The sequence below is a fragment of the Thamnophis sirtalis genome, unplaced genomic scaffold (genome assembly GCF_051295495.1).
Source record: "Thamnophis sirtalis isolate CommonGarterSnake01/CBP01778 unplaced genomic scaffold, rThaSir2_p1.2 scaffold_5, whole genome shotgun sequence".
NCBI classification, from domain to species: Eukaryota; Metazoa; Chordata; class Lepidosauria; order Squamata; family Natricidae; genus Thamnophis; species Thamnophis sirtalis.
Window position 1 is genome coordinate 97,108,541 of NW_028261385.1, and position 23,257 is coordinate 97,131,797.

The window sequence follows — 23,257 nt, forward strand, 5'->3', positions numbered from 1 at the left end:
ATGGAAATGCCAGCTAGGTTTCTTCGTGAGTGTTTGATTCCTTTTAAAATAAAGACCTGAAGATTTCAAACTATGCTGCAAAGGAATGGTTTTCCCATGGTCTGTCCTGAGCAGTCTTTTGAAGTGAAATCACTTCCAAAGCTAGAGAAACATCAGTTTTAGAATCCTCATTTTCTATAGAAGGAGGCATGTTTTAGTCTGGAATCTATGGTGGGGTTCATGCCTGTTTTCTTGTATAATTTCTTTAAATCATTGTACAAGAGGAAAGTTTAAGAGCCACTCTGGTGTAGTGATTAAAGCACCAGTCTAGAAACTGGGAAACTGCGAATTCTAGTCCCTGCTTAACTATGAATCTACCTGGTAACTTTGGCCCTGTCACTACCATAGGAGGAGACAATGGAAAAACCTTTCAAAAAGATCTTGCTAAGAAAATTGTAATAACTAATCCAGACAGTTGCCAGAAGTCAAAAATGGACTCAAAGGTCCCTCTCCCCCTTCCCCCCAAAATGAGGGAAGAATTGAATTGTACTGTATGTCTCCTATGAATGATGTTCCAGATATGTACAAGGAGAACATTGGGCTTTTGTAGCAGGCTATTGCCTTCATACGTTTTGCCCAGAAGCTTAGTTTTTTTTTTCATCTGTGTTTTAACTGATCCATGCCAATCTATAATTTATTTCTTCAGCAATGATTGGCTACATTTTAATGTTTAATATTAAAATTAAAAAGGAGTGCTTAGTTTTATTTTTAAATAAAATTTGGTTTATCTCTAATATTATCTCCCAAGAGCGGGGGAAGAGCTGAATATGGTGAACAGTTGAGGCAGCTGGGTATGTCTAGCCCAGTGATGGCAAACCTTTTTGGCACCGAGTGCACAAACCAGAATGTGTGTACGTGTGCGCACACTGGAGCCCCGGAAACTCGAAAACCAGCTGGCCAGTGTGCGTATATGCACCAGCCACCCAGTCTTCTGGTTTCCGGTGCATACATGTGCGCCAGCCAGCTGAGCACCACCCAGCTGTTCTTTGTGTTTCTAGGGCTCTGGCACACATCAGGATCAGCTGGCTGGTGCACATGCACACACTGGAAACCAGAAGAGCAGCTGGGGACAGCACACATGCTCACAGAGAGGGCTCCGCGTGCCACCTCTGGCACACATGCCATAGGTTCGCCATCATGGGTTTAGCCTATTGAAGAGAAGGATTAAGGAGAACATGATAACTGTCTTCCAGTATTTGAGGGACTGTCACAGAGAAGAGGGGATTGACTTATTCTCCAAAGCAGAGCAAGACAAGAAGTAATGAGTGAAAGCTTGATTAAGAGAGATCCTACCTAGTAGAAGTAAAGAATTTTTTTCTGAGAGTAAGAACAGTTAATCAATGGAATATTTTGCCTCTTAAGAGTTGTGGGTGCGCCAACACTGAAGATTTTAAAAAACAGACTGGATAACCATTTGACTGGGATGTATAAGGTCCCTGCCTTGAGCAAGCAGTTGAACTAGAAGACCACCAAGGCCCCTCCCAGCCCTATGATTCTATGTTCTAATCTTACATTAAGATCATGTTTCTATGCTATATGGTTAGATGTTGCTGTACTATGTTAAACTTATTTTCATGTTGCGCTTTTAATCACAAGAAAGGCAGCATAGATTTCAGGGCCATTGTCTCTCATATACTGGATTAAGAGACAAGGCACCAACTGGAAGATAGAAGCTATTAAGACACTCCTCAAGTAGGATCTGAGGCTAATGTATAAATAGATGTGGGGTGGTTTCAGACCTCTAGCCTTATATCCTACATTCGCAATCATGTCTACAGCAGTGGTGGAATTCAAAAATTTTCGCTACGAGTTCAGTGGATGTGGCTAAGTGGGGACATGTGACTGAGTGGGTGTGGCCAACCTGATGTCACACATGACCCCCCCCACCAAGCCACGTCCACAGGAAAAGGTAGGATTTTTTTTAGGATTTCTCCCTATCTATCCCCACCCTCCCTTCACCAGTCACCCCCATTTCCACTCCTAATCCCTAGCTTCCTCCCCCACCACTGCCTCTTTGGTTGCTTACCTTCCACAGCGGCTGGTCCAGAGTCTGGAAGGCAATCTGACCGGACTTTTCTGCTACCCCCACCAGCTGCTGTTGCTGGGATGCAGCTGGCTGACAAAGAAGCCTCCCAGCTGCCACCTCTTTGAGAGCTGCTACAAGCCACTGAAAAGTCCTCTGGTTGGTGAAAAAGCTGCTGCCATTGCCTCTATTTTGTTCGCGCATGCGAATCCCATTGTCTTGCAAGTCTGCTTTCTATGTATCTCTGTGACTGGGCGGGCCCAGGCATTGCTACTGTTTGCCGAACTGGGCAAAATTTCTGCCACCAGTTCAGGTGAATCGGTGCAAATCAGTTAAATACCACTCCTGGCTTACAGGGTTATACAATGTTTCCAAGTTACTAGAAAGTTCTGAGCAATGATAATAAAAGTGCTGTAATCTATAATGTATCATGGTAGTGTCTACTTAAACATGAAATCCTAACATTAAAATCCTAAATTAAACATTGTAGTTAACATTTTTGAAAAACCACATGTAACTCCACTGCTTTTAGTGAGGCGGTTGAAGAGTTAAATTATTGTACTTAAGATTGTCCTACAAAATTTGGCAGTAGTTAGAAATCTTAACTGATCCAAACAAAGTTAAGCAGGATTGGCCATCATTAGTAGCTGGATGAGAAACTGCCAAATCCTCTCAGGGTTACAGTCTAAACTGGGAGATTAAAACAACAACAACAGAAGAAGGAATTGCAATCCATATCTGTACTGTTGCCAAAATAAATATGTAAATACATTCATATAATCATAGGAGGGTATTCAGTTTCAAACGGGGTTTATCTCTTACTGTTAAGATTGCTTTATTTATTTTTTAAAAAATAGGACCTAAATGTTTGGGTATTTTTATTATTAGAAGTATTTTTCTTTGCCCAGCCAAGAGGGCTCTTAGAGTTACTTAAAAAGTTTAATAATGGGAAGGTTTGTGCTCATATATTCACATTAAAAAAAAAGATAATCAGAAAGAACACAATTGAACTGCTTTCTAGTTCTAACTTCTAATGATCCATTCAAACAAGCAGTTAAAGGTTAATCTCAAGTTAAAGACAATAGCTTATACACTTTTTAATGTGATGACCAACAGTTGAGCCTGGAATTTTGGCCATAAGACATTGTGGTCCTTAAGACTGGACTACTGCAATGCGCTCTACATGGGGCAGCCTTTGAAGAGTATTCGGAGACTTCAACTCGTCCAGAATGCAGCTGCGCGAGCGATTGTGGGTGCACCTCGGTACACCCACGTTACACCTATCCTCCGCAAGCTGCACTGGCTACCGATCGGTCTCCGGATATGCTTCAAAGTGCTAGTCGTAACTTATAAAGCCCTTCATGGTATTGGACCTGGGTACTTGAGAGACCGCCTGCTGCCAATTACCTCCCAAAGACCCGTTAGATCTCACAGGGTCGGCCTCCTCCGGGTTCCGTCCACCAGCCAATGCCATCTGGCTACTACCCGGGGGAGGGCCTTCTCTGTAGCAGCACCGGCCCTTTGGAATGAACTCCCTGCGGAGATCCGGACCCTCACCTCTCTCCAGGCCTTCCGGAAAGCCGTCAAAACCTGGCTGTGCCGGCAGGCCTGGGGTTGATGAGTTCCCCTCCCCTCTCGACTGGTATGGCTGTGTGATTTTCATGTATTTTAATTATGTGTATTGTGTTTATGTTCCCTTTCCCCCCTGAGTTGTTCGCCGCCCTGAGTCCCTCCTGGAGAAGGGCGGCATACAAATAAACCAAATACAATACAATACAATACAAGTGTGTCACTACATGACCGGACTCGATTTTACAACTGTAAAATTATATGACTCGATTTTTAAGACAGTTGTAGAACAAATCTCTGTGATCATTAAGTGAATTATTTGGTTGTTAAGAAAACCGCATGGATGTTAAGAAAATCCTTTCTTCTGAATAGATGCTTTTTGCTGGAAACTGACCAAAAAGGACACAAATGACATTGTGATGTTATTGTGGGACATTGTAACCAATTGTAAATGTTAGCTGAAATGTGCCAAGCATCAAATTGTGATCATGTGTCTCCAGATGTGTCTGTGCGGCAGTCATAACTTTGAGGATGGATTGTAAGAAACTTTGGGGGGAGGGTGTTTCACCATATGGTCATTAAGTAAGGAGTACCTATACAACCAAATCTATAATAGGAAAATGTGTGTTATGTATTACAGGTAGTCCTCAATTTATGACCACAATTAAGCCCAGAATTTATGTCTCTTAAGTGAGAAATTTGTTAAGTGAATTTTGCCTCATTTTGCAACCTTTCTTGCCACAGTTGTTAAGAGAATCACTGAAGTTGTTAAATTATTAACACAGTTGTTAAATGAATCAGGCTTCCCCATTGATTTTGCTGTCAGAAGGTTGCCAAAGGGAATCACATGAGCTTGGGACACTGTAACCGTCATAAATATGAGTGATTTTGTCGTTTTTGTCCTTTTTTGCTTTATTTTTTTTTCTTTTATGCCTTTTCTTTTTGATTTTTTTTTCCCACTGGTGTGGGCAGGTATTGTTCAAGATTATTACTTTTATTAATATCTTTAAATAATAATTACAGTCAAATGAAAATGGATATATGATAATGCTTGAGTTAATATGAGTTATGTTTGTTGACCGTGGAGGAGATGTACCAAAGTTTGTCTGTAATCGATTGATACATTTTTTACAGATGTAAAGAAAGATGCTGTACTTGTTTTAATTAAAATTAAAAAAACATTTATTATATATATATATATATATATATATATATATATATATATATATATATATATATATATATATATATATATATATATATATATATATATATATATATATATATGAGTGAATTGCCAAACCATCTGAATGTAAATCATGTGACCATGGGGATGCTGCAGCGATAGTATGTGTAAAAAATGATCATAAGTCACATTTTTCAGTGCCGTTGTAACTTTGAATGATCACTCAGCAAACTGCTGTAAGTTGAGGACTACCTATAATTTACAATATGTCATTTATATTATGAACATGGTTTCTCTCTGCATCTCCAGTAAAGGAGGAATAAATCTTTTAAAATGTTTTTGTGTATATTTGTTTCTTTCAATGATGCATAAAATGATTCAACTTTCTTTCCTTAGAACATTCTCCGAACTCCGCATTAGTAAAGCGTCTTTGGATGATGCTGGGGAATATACATGTAAAGCAAGCAACAGATTTGGAGATGACAGTACTAATGCTGAAGTAACTATTATAGACACCAGTGGTAAGATGTGATTCATTCTTATCTAGAATTGTTTAAAAGAAAATGAATTGTTATAAGAATGATATTTTTTTCCTGTAATATATCTTCTTAAGGGTATAAAATGACACAAAACTAAAGTGAAAGTATTTTGGTTTATCATTTAATAGATAATATAAAGGCCAAATATAGGTAGAATTTCTAAATAATAGGATACAATATTGGAGGGGACATTAATAATGTTTACACTGAGAAGTTCTTTGAATATATTCCACCTGACACATTTTCAAATGCAGCTGTGAAAACAATATATTTTTATAATAAGTGATCATATTTATTTTATTACTCAGATAAGTAAATTAAACTTTTGTCTGTTTTGGGGCTTAAATGCAATCATAGTATAAGAGACTTTAAAATGTGTATATTCTACCACAGCAGCACCTGCCGCATTGCTTTTCTAGTCAGCAAAAACAGTGAAGATATTCACCATTGTGCACATGGGAACTGCTCCAGTTTAATATTCTCATTAGAGAGATTGCAGCAACAGATTTACAAGAAATACATATGGAGTTGTTAAATTCATTTATTCCTCTTGAGTCCTGTAATTTAGATTTGCAATTTTAAGGTGCAGAAAACAGAAAAGTAAAAAATAGTTTGTGGACAATGAAAAGAGATACATATTTTTAAGCTGTGTTCAGCTATGTTTTTCACAGCAGATACACAAATTTCTGTTTACTCCATCAGGATCTATATAATCTTTATAACAGATACTCCTGGTTATGAGCCACCAGATGATTATACAGTTTGCCATTTTGTTTCCTAAGATAGCAAAACTCAGATGCTTTGTCTGTTTACCATTACATGAAAAAACAAAAGTAAAATGGAAATGTATTGTGTTGTGCTACTTTAAATTGAATGTTCTGGATTTTCAAACGTGCTAAAAAGTGATATGCAATATATTTATGTGCAGATGATATAACTATAGAGGCAAATATTTAATTATACATTGTAGTGTTAATATTAGAATCTTTTATTTTGATAATGTTACTTGTTCTGTGTTATCTTGACTTTAAAAGCTTATGGTATAAGCTTTATGTTAAAACAATATATTTAATATTTAAAAATTAAGGGATTTTAGAGCATTGTGTGAATCTTTACAAAGTGATTTGAGGCCAAAACGTCCATAAAATAGTGATGGGAGAAACATTTGCACCTAAAATGCCACTATTATTTAAGCTTCATCCTAGGAATTGCTTGTATTTGGGTATTTATCCAGAGAAGGGTCATTTACATTTCAAATGTCAAAACAGCACTTTGAATGAAATAAGAAATATTCTAGAAACCAATGAAGGTAGAAAAGTATTGGTATATTATGTCCAGATCATTTTTAAATTATGTTGAATTTTGGGGGCCACTTTCAAAGGTTCATTTCCATGTGTAACACATATCAAAAAAAAAAAAAAAATTCAGCCTGAGTTTCATATCACAAATAAACTGAGGACATAGTATGTTCTATATTACCCTGAGTTGACAAAACTGTTTGAAGCCATTTGACACTGTGATAGAGTTGAAATCAATGAGTCCCTCTCTGAGAGAACAAGCTCAGCAAATAAATAGGAGCTGTGGTTGCACCATGATTAGAATGCAGTATTGCAGTCTGACAGTCTCCACTGCCAGGAGTTCGATCCTGATCAACTCAAGGTTGACAGCTTTCCATCCTTCTGAGATTGTTGGGAGCAGTATATTGACTGTAAACTCCTCAGAGAGTGCTGTAAAACATTATGGAGTAGTTTAAGTGTTATTGCTATGCTATTGCTAAATAGATATATCCTTATTGTATCACATCTTGTATCTGTTGAATTTCATTTACCATCTCTTTCTCTTAGAATCTCCAGCTAGTCTGCATAGAGAGGGGGTTTTTTTGCGGGGGGGGGGAGTATAGAGTCTTTGGGTGACAGAGTTCATAGGCCTGACCTCCCCATAATCCTTGAAGCCTTATCTGGTGTTCTCAAGAGAATGCAGCTGGTGAGATTCTTGTAACATGGGTGGCTAGCCATAAGGCTTCTGTCTGAGACTATTCATGAGTGATTCTGGTTGCTTTGCCTGACACTTTTATATCTATTAAGTCTTCATTTTATTGGTTAGCCATGATGCTGTTTTATGTAGCTATGATGTTGGCAATTCTTTCCCCAGCTCTTTTCAAACTTTTATACATTAATGAAATTGATAAAGATTTTTGAATCATCATCAAATCTACATGATTAGATAGAACTTTATGGGAGTTAATTAGGCAGGAGCAGCTCCTCCATCATTCTGGTTAGATTGAAATTGTGTCCTTTAAAAAAATATAATTATTAGCATTAGGAACATAATCATCCTCTTCATTTTATTCATTGTCTGTCCAGTGTAGGATGAAGGCCTTTTTTGTATGTTTCTAACCTTCATGGTCCTGAGCTTTCTTTTGCCAATTGGGCCCACAATACCTGCTGATGTTGTCGATCCATCTTGTTTTAAGTCTCTTTTATGGATGCTTTTTATCAAGTGGGATCCATACTATGTCTGCCTTGGTCAACTTGCCATCAGTTCTTCTTGCTTTGTAACCAGCCTATTTCCATTTCAGTTCTTTTACTCTCTTGATGATATCGTATACTTTTGTTCGTTCTCTAATCCATATGAAGTCTTTCTATCTTGCCTTGCAATGCCAAGCATGTATCATACATACATACATACATACATGCATGCATACATACATGCATACATACACACACACACACACACACACACACACACACACACACACACACACACACACACATATATATATATATATATATATATATATATATATATATATATATATATATATATATATATATGATACATACATAGAATAATAGCTAGAGTACCCTTATTCAAAACTAAGTATTCAAATAGCTGAAAAATTGACAGAAAGCTATGTAAAGAACAAAATTACAGTAAAGTTTAAACTACATGAAAAAACATTACCAGTAAATTCTACTGTTATAATAGTGTTCTACTGAAATACTAATTTATGAGTATGAAAGTAATGGATTAAACAGGTATTTCTTTTCAATGTAACTGACCTAGTTCCCATACATAAATGAATTGGTTGCCCATAAATCTGCACAGTTTCACACTTAAAATGGTTTTAGCAGTTTGAAGTAATATCCCAGACTCAGGATTTGGTCAGAGTACAAGGGTGAAGTAATGACTCAGATAAATGGACACATCTTTGTACACCAAAGGATATTCCTGTATTCTCTTCCAACTAAAAGAATGGAGAAAAGATCACAGAAAGTATGAGAATTCTTATTGCAAGCCCTAAGTACAAGATATAACATTCCAACCAAGTTTGCTAACCTATCCCTATAATGAAATTAAAGTGTGGTTCAAATGGAATTTTTCAAGTGCTGAGCGAGCACCAAGAATATTATATCTTCATAAAAGGAGACATAAGCATTAAGAAATGCAATTCAGCAAGGTACGTTTTTTCAGCAAGTTTTTGAAGGCAAAAATACCAAATAGCATACTAGATTGGCAACAGAAGGGCTTTAATAAAATATAATTGATTTTCCAATGTTATATATCTTGTTCTTTGGTACAAAAAGCAAATATATTACATCAAAATGATAAAAATAACGGGAGGAGGGAGGGAAGGAAGGAGGAAGGAAGGAAGGAAGGAAGGAAGGAAGGAAGGAAGGAAGGAAGGAAGGAAGGAAGGAAGGGCATTCTCTGTATAGGGTCTGGATGCATGATGGGAACAATTATTGAGATCTGAGAACTATGCAATTCTTTCCTATTATGACTCAGGTTTATTATAAGTTTGCTGGGAAACATTCAATAATAAAAATGCTTACATATATGATAAATAATATATTAAAAGCTATACAGAATTAACGTTTTGTAGGCCCCAATTATATAGAACAAGAGTAGTTAATTTTTAAAAAAAATCAAGGGCAGATTGAGAGTTGAAATGTTGAAATCCTGAAATGGCTGCCATGGGAAACTTCCCTACTTACAAAATGGTTGCCATGGATAGGCATTGCTAATAACAAAGCACCCATTTATAAGATGATTGATTAGTGATGCTCTCTGTAATCTCAGTGTAGCATTTGCATTTAATGGCTCTCCTCCAAGTGAACATGACAGCAGAAGCTGGTGATTTGTTTTGTAGTATGCTAAGTTTCCACTTAATTTCTTTTATAATTAAAAGAATCTTTAGAAAATATTGAGTGAAAGAAACACCCCAATGGGCCACGTTGAAAATACTAACCCACAATAGAAGGGTACCATATTGTCTGCTCCTGATATAAAGGCATGCTTTTATAAATACACATTGCTATGACAAAACAATAACACAATATATGTTGTGTTATTTTTTTGTCAGAGCAATGTGTATTTTTATTTTATTTTATTTCGAATTTGTCTGTAATTCTGTTCTGTTTTACCCCATTAGCATTTTTCTGCTAGTTGTATCCTTCAACATCTTATCGGACCATTAAAACAATGGTTTTAAAATAATTCTAAATATATGAGCAAAGAAATAATTGGAATTATATTCACAGCATTTTAAAGATCAGCATGTGTATGAAGAAAATAGCAAGAAAAAAATCCAATTAGATTATCCTGTTACAATCCCCAGTTATTCAGCTGTTATCTACCTTAAATATAATTGCTCATCTCAAGTGTTTTCTGAAAACTCTCCAAATAGCTATCTTGAATCAACTATTTATCTTGGATTATTTTGTAAGTGGCCAACTGAGGCAGCTTTCAAATTGTGCAAGACCTCTTAATAATCCCTCCCCTTTTAATAGAACAATTATCCCATATATCTAGTCCTCTTCCCTGTCTTGGCTCTTTAGGAAAGATCGGAAATTGTAGAGTTTCATGACGTTTTCTAGATTGATGCTATGTTTTGGCATTTTGTAAGCTGCTCAGAGCCTATGAGAATTTAGCAACATCAAAACACTAAATAGCATGGATGATGTTACCAAGTTTGAGAATGAAACATCAAGAAAACCACCAAGCTCAGAGAGAATCAAGGACTCCTCATTCCATCCCCAAGTTACAAATATTCTCTTCCATCAAAAACACTAAGTAACATTTTGTCTTCATTATAACTGACATGGTTTTAGAAATTGAATAGCTTTCTCAGATTCAAATGGTAAGAAAAGAGTCATTGTTTCCAACATAATAATAGTGAAAACTCTCCCAATTATTCCATACATATATCAATAAAATAGAAACATTAGACAATCTATAGGCTGACCAAGAACCTCGGATGCCTTCTGGCATCAGCCTTCAAAGAAATACCAGAACTAGCATAAAAAAGGCCTCCATCCCAAGAAGGAACCCAGGAGAGGTGGATGAATTCAAACCTGTTAAGGGTTTTAGCAGAAGAATAAGGACAAAATTCTCTTGCTAAATTCTGATGTCACAGCAAAATAGATCTGGATAATCAACACAGTCCTGGTGAACAATCACTTAAATATGAGCCAGCAGTGTGCTGCAGCTGCCAAAAAAAGCCAATGCAGTCCTATGCTGCATTAATAAAGGGATTAAAAATTAATCAGTGAAAACACTTGCCTCCAGAAGTTGTGGATGCTCCAGCACTGGAGATTGTTAAGAAGTGATTGGACAACCATTTGTCTGAAATGGTATAGGGTCTCTTGCTTGAGCAAGGGGTTGGACTAGAAGACCTCCTAGGTCCCTTTTCTGTAAATTTCCCAGCACAGGGTTCAAGGTCATGTTTCAGGGTATATGACAGCCAATTTGGTCTAATGGTTAAGGCACCATGCTACAAAGCAGGAGACCATGAATTTAAGTCCTGCCTTAGCCATAAAAGCCAGCAGGATGACCTTCGGCCAGTCACTCTCTCACACAACACAGGGTGGTTGTTATGGAGAAATAAGAGAAGGAAGGTGCATTGGATACATTTTTGAGTTATAAAAATAATGAAAGTGGGATACAAATAAATAAATTTTAGGCATGAAAAAATGCTTATTTTCAACAGAACAGAAGCAGCTTGCAGGAAATACTGTAATGATTTACTTTAACAAGATTTTTCACAAAGTCTCTCATTGTATCCTTATTAACCAAAAGGTCAGACACAGGCCTGACAAGTCAACTATTCAATAGACTGTATAGGCTAAATAAACAGAGGGATAGAATTATTAATACCACTTGATAATGCCTTGGTAAGGACACACTTGGAATACTGCATCCAGTTTTGGTCACCACGGTGTAGAAAAGATGTGGAGACTCTAGAAAGAGTGCAGAGAAGAGCAACAAAGATGATTAGGGGACTGGAGGCTAAAACATATGGAGAACGGTTGCAGGAACTGGGTATATCTAGTTTAATAGAAAGAAGGACTAGGGGAGACATGATAGCAGTGTTCCCATATCTCAGGAGTTGCCACAAAGAAGAGGGAGTCAAGCTATCCTCCAAAGCACCTGAGGGCAGAACAAGAAGCAATGGGTGAAAACTAATCAAGGAGAGGAGCAACCTAGAACTAAGGAGAAATTTCCTGACAGTTAGAACAATTAATCAGCAGAACGGAATTAATTGTGTGGATGCTCCAACACTGGAAGTTTTTAAGAAGATGTTGGATAATCATTTGTCTGAAGTGGTGTAGGATTTCCTGCTAAGCAGGGGGTTGGACTAGAAGACCTCCAAGGTCCCTTCCAACTCTGTTATTCTATTCGATTTGATTTGATTCAATTTGATTTGATTCTATAATTGATTCAAGGATTGTATTCAAGTGACAGTTATTTATGGTATTGAATTTATATTGAGAGATATTTTGAGTGGAATATCACAGGGCTTGACCTTGCCACTGTTCAACATTGTTATAAATAATATGGGCAAGACCAGTGAGGAAACACCAAATCTGCAGACAATGCAAAACTAAGAGGAATGGCTAATATATGGAAGGGGAGATAAAAAAGAGATTAGAATAATGGATGGAAACAGAAAGAAATCTAAAGTCATGCATTTAGATAAGAGAACTAAAAGAAGCATGTATAAAATGGAGAAAAAATGGCTAAAGAGCAGCACATCTGAGAAGGACTTGGGTGTACTTAATGGATCTCAAGGTCAAAGGTCCCAACAATGTTATTGGCAGTGTACAGAATCCTAATAACATCTTGAGGAACATTGAGAGGAGCAAAGAGTTCACATTGTGGAATGTTTATATTCTGGTCCATTTGGAGTAATATATTGAGTCCTGCACACCTCCGTTTTAAATGGACATCAATAAACTGAATACTTAATTTCATTTGTTCCAAAGGGTAAGACTAATAGGATGCAATTTCAAGGATATAGATGCAGATTAGACCTTAAAAAGAACTTCTTGACAGTGAGAGCTGTCAATTAGTGGAGCAATTATTGGATGGAGTAGTTTCTTTTCCTTCAAGTAGGGATTCTCAGAGGCTAGATAGTTACCTATCCGGGATGGTGTAGAGAATTCTGCAATGTGCAGAGGTTGACTTGATTTCTTAGATGCCTTCCCACTGTTTGATTCTGTGATTTTATGCTATTAAGCTGATATGACATTGGTTGAAGACATTCGCATATTTATGCAAGACTAGGTTTTGAATGGGACTTATTTTTCCTCACTCAGTCACCTGGAATTCATTCCAGAAGAATTGTTATAACAATTAAGGAAGCAACTCAAACCCATTGTCTTTGCTTCCTTTGCAACAACTTTTCCATGCAATATTGCTGTCTCATTCAATGCTGCTCTCTCATGCCCTCTGATTCTTTGTCCCCCTTCAAAACATTTCTACCAACAGACACTAGTCATCAAGCCCTACTAATAAAATGCATGATTCAATCAATTTCATTTTCCTGCAGAAGTGGCAAGGCATTTTACTCTTGTTCACCATCAAATGTGTTTGCCTTTTAGTTCTTCTCTGTAGCAATCCTGACACCAATGTTTTGTTTCAATTTTAAAAGGCTGAATACAGATTCGTAAACAATTTTCATTAACCATTTCTTCTCTCATTAATGGTTATATTTTTGACTAAAGATCTGGTTTTGCTGCCTCAGTCAATCCCAAATAATAGAATAATGTAAAAACCAATTATTAAAACAAATCAAATACCACGTTTTTGTATTTTAAGGCTATCTTTAAATTATTTGAGCATTTTTTCCATGTTGCTTTACTTTGAAAATGAAGTTCTCTTAGGGAAAGTGTAATTGAGGTCAGAAAAGATGTGTGGAATTTCTCCACGAGAAGGATATAAATAGCAAACAGAAGGAATTGGTTACATTTACTGTATGCAAATCTCTTTTTGCAAACTACTTTTGCCTTCACCTTCTTGTGTGAGCTTTGTGGAATGTTAAGTGTCTTATGCCCTAATGAAAGGTAACTGATAATATTTTGTAAAAATAAAAAACAACACTTTTTTCAGAGTTTGTTGCAGAAAAAAATCAAGTCCAGAAAGCACACACAGATAACTGATTCAGCTGGATTCATTAACTTCTTTATATACATAATAACAGATGAATACATGTACAATACCTATAGTAGATTCTTTCAACATGGTAGAAGTTACAAGCAGAACACAAGCAGGAGAGAACAGTTAGTTTCATCTCAGAGTTCAGAGCAGACATAGTTTCATTTCCAGCACAGAGCTTAATACAGACAAGACTAGTTTAAATTCTCAGCACAGCATAGAGCTGCAGGGCTAAATGACACCCAGGCTCCAATCCATTTTAGCTCCCATTGGCTGATCTGTTGACATGCCTATTCATTGGCTGACCTTGTTATCATGTCTCTCCCAGTTATGAATATTCTAACAATTTTCAGGTAGGTATGTCAAATACAACAGAATATTTTATTTAGACTTTCAAAAAATTAGGGTTTTGTTTTAAAAAAAGAAATCCTGCCTGTCGTACACATACATGCCCAGCCGTTTATATTTTATGGAGAGAATAGAGAGAAATATGACCTTTCCCCAGATGTTTCTTTATTTTCAATGGACTTCTGTTACATTTAGTTGGATGCTTCTTTCTTCCTTCCAATATTAAGATTTCATAAATGTGATCATGAATTTGTGTTAATGGGCATACCCTTGGAAAGCACATTGTCTCTCCTAAACTGCTTGGGAGAAAAATATATTGACAGGAAGGCAATAGAAATAATGCCATGATTTCTATCACACCTGTTGCCACATATAAACTTTATTTCAATGCTAAGGAAAACCTTAGAAATTCATTATATACTGTAATGATGCCCTCATCCTAATGATTCAGATGCCTGAATTGTTGTTATCTCACTTGTGTAAATTATATTGTAATTTTTCAAATTGTTTTCTTCACACATTTTTGTTTTAAATGGTTTGACAGGTTGTTTGGCTTAAAAAAAAACTGCTGATCGTCATTTGAAATTAATAAATGCATTAGAATTCATAAACAGCAAATAACAGGAACCATCCGCTACTTGAGGATTTGAACAGACAGAGGGCTGTTATGTTTTCAGGAGCCAAACTTCTGAATTTCCAGTATGAACAAAGTACTATTTTTCTCTTTTTCATCCCTCTTGACCAGCTACATGTATGGTCTCCATGGATTGTGCTTAACTTTCAGGCAATGATTAAGTCTTTCAGAATATGTTTATGTTTTCATTTTCATCTTTTTATGGACAAAAATATATGTACATTCCTACTACTTACCATTGTATCTGGAGGAGGAGAAGAAATATGGAGGAATATTTCTTATTTTCAGGGAGGTATATAGATTTTCATTGAAATATTGAAACATTGGTTTTTTTAGAAATATGTCATTACTCTTAATAAAGAGATTAAATAGGACAGTGACTTCATATTTTCTAAAGTTTGGCAAATGTTTAGATGGCAACTACAGTTCCTTTCAGAAATGTTACTACCATCTGCCATTTGCCTTTTGGCAAACAATAAAACAAGCAGCACACTTCAAGTAATTTCTTCCTGTTTTCTGTTTATCTCATTCCCATTTTCCTGTATGATGCCAAAAGCTTATTTTTTTCCAACTATAGGTTTGAGGTTTGAGGTTTTATTCAACTTGTATGCCGCCCTGTTCCCGAGGGACACAGGGCGGCTAACAAAACCAAAGGGAAAGGGGGGGGGGACAATACAAAATGGAAGGCAACAAAAACCAACAACAATACAAAACCAATTTAAAAGGTCACAACAAGCACACCAGTTTGAGTGGGGATGGAACTCAACAGCCCCAGGCCTGCTGGAACAGCCAGGTCTTAACGGCTTTACGGAAAGCCTGAAGGGTGGTGAGGGTACGAATCTCCAGGGGGAGATCATTCCAGAGGGCCAGAGCAGCCACAAAGAAGGCCCTCCTCTGTAGTTGACAGCCGGCATTGGCCGGCAGATGGAATTCGGAGGAGGCCTAGTCTGTGGGATCCAATGGGTCTTTGGGAGGTAATCGGCAGGAGGCGGTCTCTCAAGTACCCAGGTCCAATACCATGTAAGGCTTTATAAGTGATGACTAGCACCTTGAAGCGTATCCGGAGACCAATAGGCAACCAGTGCAGCTTGCGAAGGATACGTGTAACGTGGGTGTGCCGAGGCACACCCACAATCGCTCTCGTGGCTGCATTCTGGACAAGCTGAAGTCTCCGAACACTCTTCAAGGGCTGCCCCATGTGGAGCGCATTGCAGTAGTCCAGTCTTGAGGTCACAAGGGCGTGAGTGACTGTTGTGAGAGCCTCCCGGTTCAGGTAGGGACGCAATTGGTGCACCAGGCAAACCTGGGCAAATGCCCCCCTGGTCACAGCCGACAAATGGTGATCTAAAGTCAGCTGTGGATCCAGGAGGACTCCCAAATTGCGAACCCTGTCTGAGGGGCGTATAATTTCACCCCCCAGCCTGAGAGTTGGAATACATGGCCAATTATTGGGAGGGAAAAACACAAGCCACTCGGTCTTGTCAGGATTGAGAGCAAGTTTGTTTACCCCCATGTAGACCCTGACAGCCTCCAGGCACTGACACATCACGTCAACCACTTCACTGAGTTGGCACGGGGCGGACAGATACAGCTGAGTATCGTCCGTGTACTGGTGATATTTTATCCTGTGCCGCCGAATGATATCACCCAGCAGCTTCATGTAGATGTTAAACAGGAGGGGGGACAGGACCGAACCCTGTGGCACCCCACACTTAAGAGGCCTAGGGGTCAACCTCTGCCCTCCAACCAACACTGACTGCGACCTGACCGAAGAACGGTGCCTCCCATCCCCACCTCTCGCAACCGTCGCAGAAGGATACCATGGTCGATGGTATCGAAGGCTGCTGAGAGGTCAAGGAGCACCAGGACGGAGGCATGGCCTGTGTCTCTGGCTCTCCAGAGATCATCGGTCAGTGCGACCAAAGCAGTTTCTGTGCTGTAGCCAGGCCTGAATCCAGACTGAAAGGAGTCTAGATAATCGGTTTCATCCAAGGACCGCCGGAGCTGAGAGGCCACCACTTTCTCTACAGTCTTCCCAACAAAGGGAAGGTTGGAGACTGGACGATAGTTATTTAAAATGGCTGGATCCAAAGACGGCCTTTTCAAGAGGGGTCTCACCACCGCCGCCTTTAGGGGGGTGGAAAGAACCCCTCCCGGAGGGAGGCAGTAACTATTACCTGGATCCAGCTCCGTGTCACCTCCTTGCTGTTCACGACCAGCCAGGAGGGGCACGAGTCCAGTACACACGTGGAGGCACTCACTGCTCCGATGGCCTTGTCCACTTCCTCAGGAGTAACAGACTGAAAGTCAATCCAAAGATGTCATTGAAGACCTTGCCCCGGTACCTCAGCTGGCTCTGCGCAATTGGAGTCCAGGTTTGCCCGAAGCCGAGCAACTTTATCCGCGAGAAATTGGACAAACTCCTCAGCTCTGCCCTGTAAAAGATTGCCCGCATCCCTCCCTTTCAGGAGGGAGGGGGCTATCCTGAACAAGACAGCTGGGCGCGACTCAGCGGATGCAATCACAGCGGCAATGTATGTATTTTTTGAAGTCCGAATTGCCAGAAGGTAGGCTCTGATGCAAGTTTTTAACTGTGCTCGGTCTGACTCGGATTTACTGGACCTCCAGCAGCGCTCCAGGCGTCTCTTTTGGCGCTTCATCTCCCGGAGTTCCTCAGTGAACCAAGGAGCCCTCCTGGATCCGCTGCCTCAGATAGGCCATAAAGGTGCAATCCCGTTGAGAGCCTCTGCCGCCGCAGAGTTCCAAGCAGTGACCAAGGCCTCAGCCGGACTGTGGACGAGAGTATCAGGTATAACACCAAGCACCATCTGAAAGCCCAAAGGGTCCATAAGGCGCCTGGGGTGGAACCACCTAATCAGTTCCTCCTCCCTACAGTGGGGGGGGGGTTGGCCTCCAAAAGTCAAGCCTCAGTAGGCAGTGGTCCAACCATGACAGGGGCAAGGTCTCAATACCCCTCAGACCAAGATCACAACTCCACTGCTCCGAGAGAAATATGAGGTCGAGCGTGTGCCCCGCTGAGTGAGTCGAACCCCGAATTACTTGGGTCAAGCCCATGGCTGTCATGGAAGCCATGAACTCCTGCACTCCGTCAGAGTGCTCGCCGAGCGAAGGCAGGTTGAAATCCCCCAGCACCATAAGCTTGGGGAACTCAACCGCCAGCTTGGCTACTGACTCGAGGAGCGAGGGGAGGGCTGTTGCAATGCTGTTGGGAGGCAGGTATGTTAACAACAAGCCCACTTGACCCCCAAGTCCAACTTCACCAATAAGGACTCACACCCGACAAGCTCCAGAGCAGGGGCCCTATGAGGAACCAGAGACCCTCGAATAACAATGGCCACTCCCACACCCCTTCTCTGGGGTCGCGGCACCTGAAAACCCTCTGGGCACATCTCAGTGAGGGGGACTCCTCCTTCTGGTCCCAGCCAGGTTTCAGTAATACATGCCAGGTCTGCCCCCTCGTCTAAAATTAATTCCCGGACGAGGGGAGCCTTGTGAACCACAGACCTGGCATTTAGCAACAGCAGCCTGAGACCAGGGCCCTGACTACTCATGCCATCTGGCCTTGGAGTGGGACTAATAGGGCCAGAAGGGGGAATCTCTGTGACATAGCGAACCCTCCTTCCCCGGTAATGGCTCACCCTAAAGTCCCCGCTATATCTGCCCCTCCCAGTTAGGACCGTAATGCTCCGGCCAACTCCTGTGTCCATGGGTCCTCCACCCTCCCCCATAGCCGCTCTGTTCCCTGGCAGGCCCTTCAAATCATACATTCTAAGGATGGGATTAAACCTAGGCCCCCCTAACACTTCTGCTAAGCACTCAGTGTAGGAGGTACCCGGTTATAGTCCCAGCCTTCTCAAACATACACACTCAAACAGTCAGGCAATCCCCACAAACGATTTAAAAAACACAAATACAACAATATAAAGATAAAAGTGGGTACATTCATTCAACCACAGTCATAACCACAAGCACTCACCATACATTAAAATTCACGGAGCACTGCACTAGTACGATATAGAAACGATGGTGTGAAGATGAAGGGAGAGCTGCTCCGCTCTTCTCCCTTCCTCAATGCCCCGGAACGACATCCACGGCCACAGGACCAAAAAAGTCCGTCGATTGGAGGACAATTGTACATAAAGGGAAGTACAGTGTGATAATTTTCCTATCTCAGAACTTGGAACATTTTAATGATATTAATACATATTCTAGATATGACCTTGGGTGATTTTGGAGGGGGGGGGCAGGGTAACAAATTCCCCAATGAAGAATCTTGAATATCTCAAAAGATTATCTACCATTTTGTGACATTTTGGCTATTCCTAATAAAAATGTAAGTTAGCTACTGTGAGTTCACTAAGATTTAAACTAATCTTATAAGAAACACATCTTTGATTAATTAAAGTAGCAATACTCTGCCTTTGTGGATCTTCATATTAGCTCAATGCTTGAATGATCTTTCCTTTTTAGTGATGGATCATAAAGTATATGTTGGGGCCTATTAGTTCTCTTCTCTCATACTTTCCCATCCACTCTTTTTCAAAATATCCCGGAGGAGTCCTTTACAAAAATTGGGGGAGGTATTCTTACTGTGCTTCCAGATCAAACAAAACAAACCCCTCAGTTTTCCTGTATTGCTTTTCCTATAATGCTTATTAGAAAAGGTTTTTGAAAATCTTTTCATTCTTACATTGTATCATATATTGGAAAGGCTGAACAATCTTGAGATATACATAGGGTACTTTTTTTTGTATATAATGTTTACCGTGCATACATTTATATTTAAACATTAATTGAGAAAAAAATCTCCATAAAATATCTAAAGATGCAGATCTAGTATGAATAATATTTAATATTCATTTATTACAACATTTTGGTGCTTATTTATACATTGATGCAATCAAGTATTTCAAATATTTTAAAGAGATATTTAGAACTGTATGATATATATCCTAGTATAGTCTGGTTTTAAGTTAAAGATCTGTGAGAAAAGAAAACAAGGTCTGTAGAACTGCTTGTCAACAATAATGGCCTGAAGAGTTATTTTCTTTTGAAATCCTAATTTCTTGTCTTCCTCTGAAAACAAGATTTTATTATCCTACATGTTTGGATTAAATGATGATAAAATATCAGGATTTTTGTGTTGTGTATGAAAAAATAAGAATGAAATCTCTGCTTCGTTTAATATTTAGTGAAAAGATTGCTTCTTTAAGAAGTAAAGTACGTAGATAGTGCTTCAATTTAATTATGAGATTGTAACTCCACTGAAAGATTTTCCCTAAATTGTGATTAAAAAAGATAACCACTTAAGCAGCTAAGAGTAATGATATTCTGCTAAGAAGAGATATAAGGTTGCAATAACAAGTTTTTTTTCCCTTTAAAGCTCTTGAAAGATGGCTTCTAAAGTGTGTTCCTAAAGCAATATTCTATAGCAGTGACAATCTCCCATCATCCTTAAAGGATGTTCCTCAACCACACTCAATGTGTAATCCTCAATGGAACTGCATCTAAATGGAGGGAAGTATGCAGTGTAGTACCCCAAGGCTCTGTTTTAGTCCTAGTACTCTTCAACATCCCCATCAATGATTTGGATGAGGGAATAAATGGGGAACTCATCAAATTTGCAGATGACACCAAGCTGGCAGGAATAGCCAGAAGACAGGCTTAAGATACAGAAGGATCTTGGCAAACTTGAACATTGGGCACTATCTAATAAAATGAAATTCAATGGTGAAAAGAGTAAGGTTCTACATTTAGGCAAGAAAAATGAAATGCACAGGTACAGTATAGTTGGTACCTTGCTCAATAGTAGTAACTCTGAGAGGGATCTTGGAGTCCTAGTGGACAACCATTTAAATATGAGCCAGCAGTGTGCAGCAGCTGTCAAAAAAGCCAACACAGTTCTAGGCTACATAAACAGAGGGATAGAATTAAGATCATGAGAAGTGTTAATACCACTTTATAATGCCTTGGTAAGGCCACACTTGGAATACTGCATTCAGTTTTGGTTGCCACGATGTAGAAAAGATGTGGAGACTCTAGAAAGAGTGCAGAGAAGAGCAACAAAGATGATTAGGGGACTAGAGACTAAAACATATGAAGAACAGTTGCAGGAACTGGGTATGGCTAGTTTAATGAAAAGAAGGACATGGGGAGATGTGATATCAATGTTCCAATATCTCAGGGGTTGCCACAAAGAAGAGGGAGTCAAACTATTCTCCAAGGCACCTGAGGGTAGGACAAGAAGCAATGGGTGGAAACTAATCAAGGAGAGAAGCAACTTAGAACTGAGGAGAAATTTACTGACAGTTAGAACAATTAATCAGTGGAACAGTTTGCCTCCAGAAATTGTGAATGCCCCAACACTGGAGGTCTTTGAGAAGATGTTGGATAGCCATTTGTCTGGAATGGTTTCCTATATTGGCAGGGGGTTGGACTAGAAGACCTCCAAGGTCCCTTCCAACTCTGTTATTGTATTGTATCATATAAAGAATGTAGAACACATTGCAATAATTGGCATGGGAATAAATTCATGTCCCAGGTTTGCTGATGATTTAGTCCAAACTGATTAAAAGCATTCCAGGTCATTAAGGCTATTTGAGCATCCATTGAAGGTATACCATAGAATAGCCTCAAGCCATTATCTACTCCCAAACTAATGCCTACTCCAGCACACCATCCTCGGAGTTCCATTTTCTTGGAATTCTTACTAGCCCTCATCCTGCAGATTCTAGTCGTCTAATCGAATGTAATAGGCTGGATTCCCAGGAGGGACAGAACACACTCCAGAGGAATAAAAGACAGTCAGTCCACATACCTTGTGCGAGAGAAAAAGGATGAAGGGATATTAGGGTTTCTGACTATATGGTAGATGCATAAATACAGTGCTTCAGTTTGACAAGATTTCGCCTAAAGATATAGAAATATATATATATTTAAGAATCAACATTTAATTATTTAAAAAATCGTTAAATTGCAAGAATCAATCTTTCTTGACAGATGCAGAATTTATATATGCCCATCTAAGTCTGAGAAAGAGTAATTAAAAATGGTTAGAAATTATTTGATAGCTTCACCAATGGCTTCATACCAACATTAACTAGCAGAAGGCCAACCTGACAATATTCTGTAGCTTAATAATTATGGAACCAACAGAACTTTTCCATTATCAGTTTCACAACTGTCCTTTCATTCTTATTTCATTTGACTGCTATATTCTTGTTTCACATTAATGTGTGACACTATAATATCCTTAGAGCTATATTATTTATACATCAAGACACCCAGGTAATTCTTAAATCAAATGAAGCTTTATGTGTCTTCTACATGGCTCAGAAAGAGGAAAGAAGTCTCTGAAATCAAGATATTAAAGTTATTTTTCACAAGAAAACATTATTTAAATCTGCTATCATCACCTAAATTGTTTTTTTTTTCAGTTATACAATGCATGGTATATAATAGATTAACCAGATCTTAGTCTATGTCACCCAAGGGAACTACTTATTCACTTCTTATATCATCTTTCAAAAATTTTCTATTTCCAAAAAGTAAAAAAAAAATACAAATAATTGAGAATAGTATTTCTAAGATATAGCTATATGTGAGATTACTAGAAATAAATTTTAATTATATTAAAACTTATAATCTTTTTTTTCTTTTTCTTCCTGTAATTTCATCAGACCACCATCTTACACACATGGCAGTTCACTGACATGTATAGCTGCTTCTGATTCCTGCTTTTGTTTTTTGCAGAACCCACGGGCATGATACCAGTTTTGACAAAAGGAGTAAATGCATCCTCACGTAAGTCAAGTTGTACAACTTGCCAACCTAATGTTAATTCTACAGATTCAGGGTTTTTTGCCCTAGCCTTTCTTTGCATCATTATACTTTGGATAGAGTTTAGACTTATCATAAGGAGGAGAGGGGAATGCAACTGGATCCTGGATCTACATTTATGAGTTGAAATCTCAACTGGAATTTAGTGCCTTTCTTATTATAATGCCATTACATTATAAGTTATAGCAGCCTATTACAATTGCAACTTGCCAGGTATTCATCCTTCCTTTGTCTTCCTTGACAAGATACTTTCTTTTTTGGCATGAAATATTAATGCCTCTCATTTCCTCTAGTTTTGCATGCATCCTCTAACAAAATAACATTATTTAAAAAGAGCTGCTATTATATTTAGATCTTTTCCTTATCTATTTTATATTCCCTCTGTTCCACATCTTGGATTGTATTTACTTTTTTAAGCTTCCTTTTCACAGAAATTAGTTTTTGAAAGAGGACCTACATTATTTACAGTGGGGCTACCTACATTTGGAATTTTTAAAACCTACTCTTTGCAATGTCTGAAAGTTTCCACTCTAACGGCTGTCTTGTATGCTCATATTGCATGCTGCTGCTTGTTCTGTTCATGTCACTTTTGTGGCACAGCAGAATAATGAATGCTGCAT

At 38.7% G+C, this 23,257-nt stretch overlaps 1 protein-coding gene across 7 annotated transcripts in view; it reads left to right on the forward strand.

The window, feature by feature from the left end:
- NRG1 (neuregulin 1) overlaps positions 1-23,257 on the forward strand; it is a 170,194-nt gene that overhangs the window by 42,010 nt on the left and 104,927 nt on the right. For 3 of the 7 annotated variants that reach the window (XM_087716236.1, XM_087716237.1, XM_087716235.1), the window contains exons 3-4: positions 5,214-5,338; positions 22,551-22,601. In XM_087716236.1, coding sequence (XP_087572362.1) covers positions 5,214-5,338; positions 22,551-22,601 — 176 coding nt within the window. Of the gene's footprint in view, positions 1-5,213; positions 5,339-22,550; positions 22,602-23,257 lie in introns of those variants that run through there. The other 4 variants (XM_087716240.1, XM_014060355.2, XM_087716241.1 and 1 more) reach the window with 4 other exon arrangements.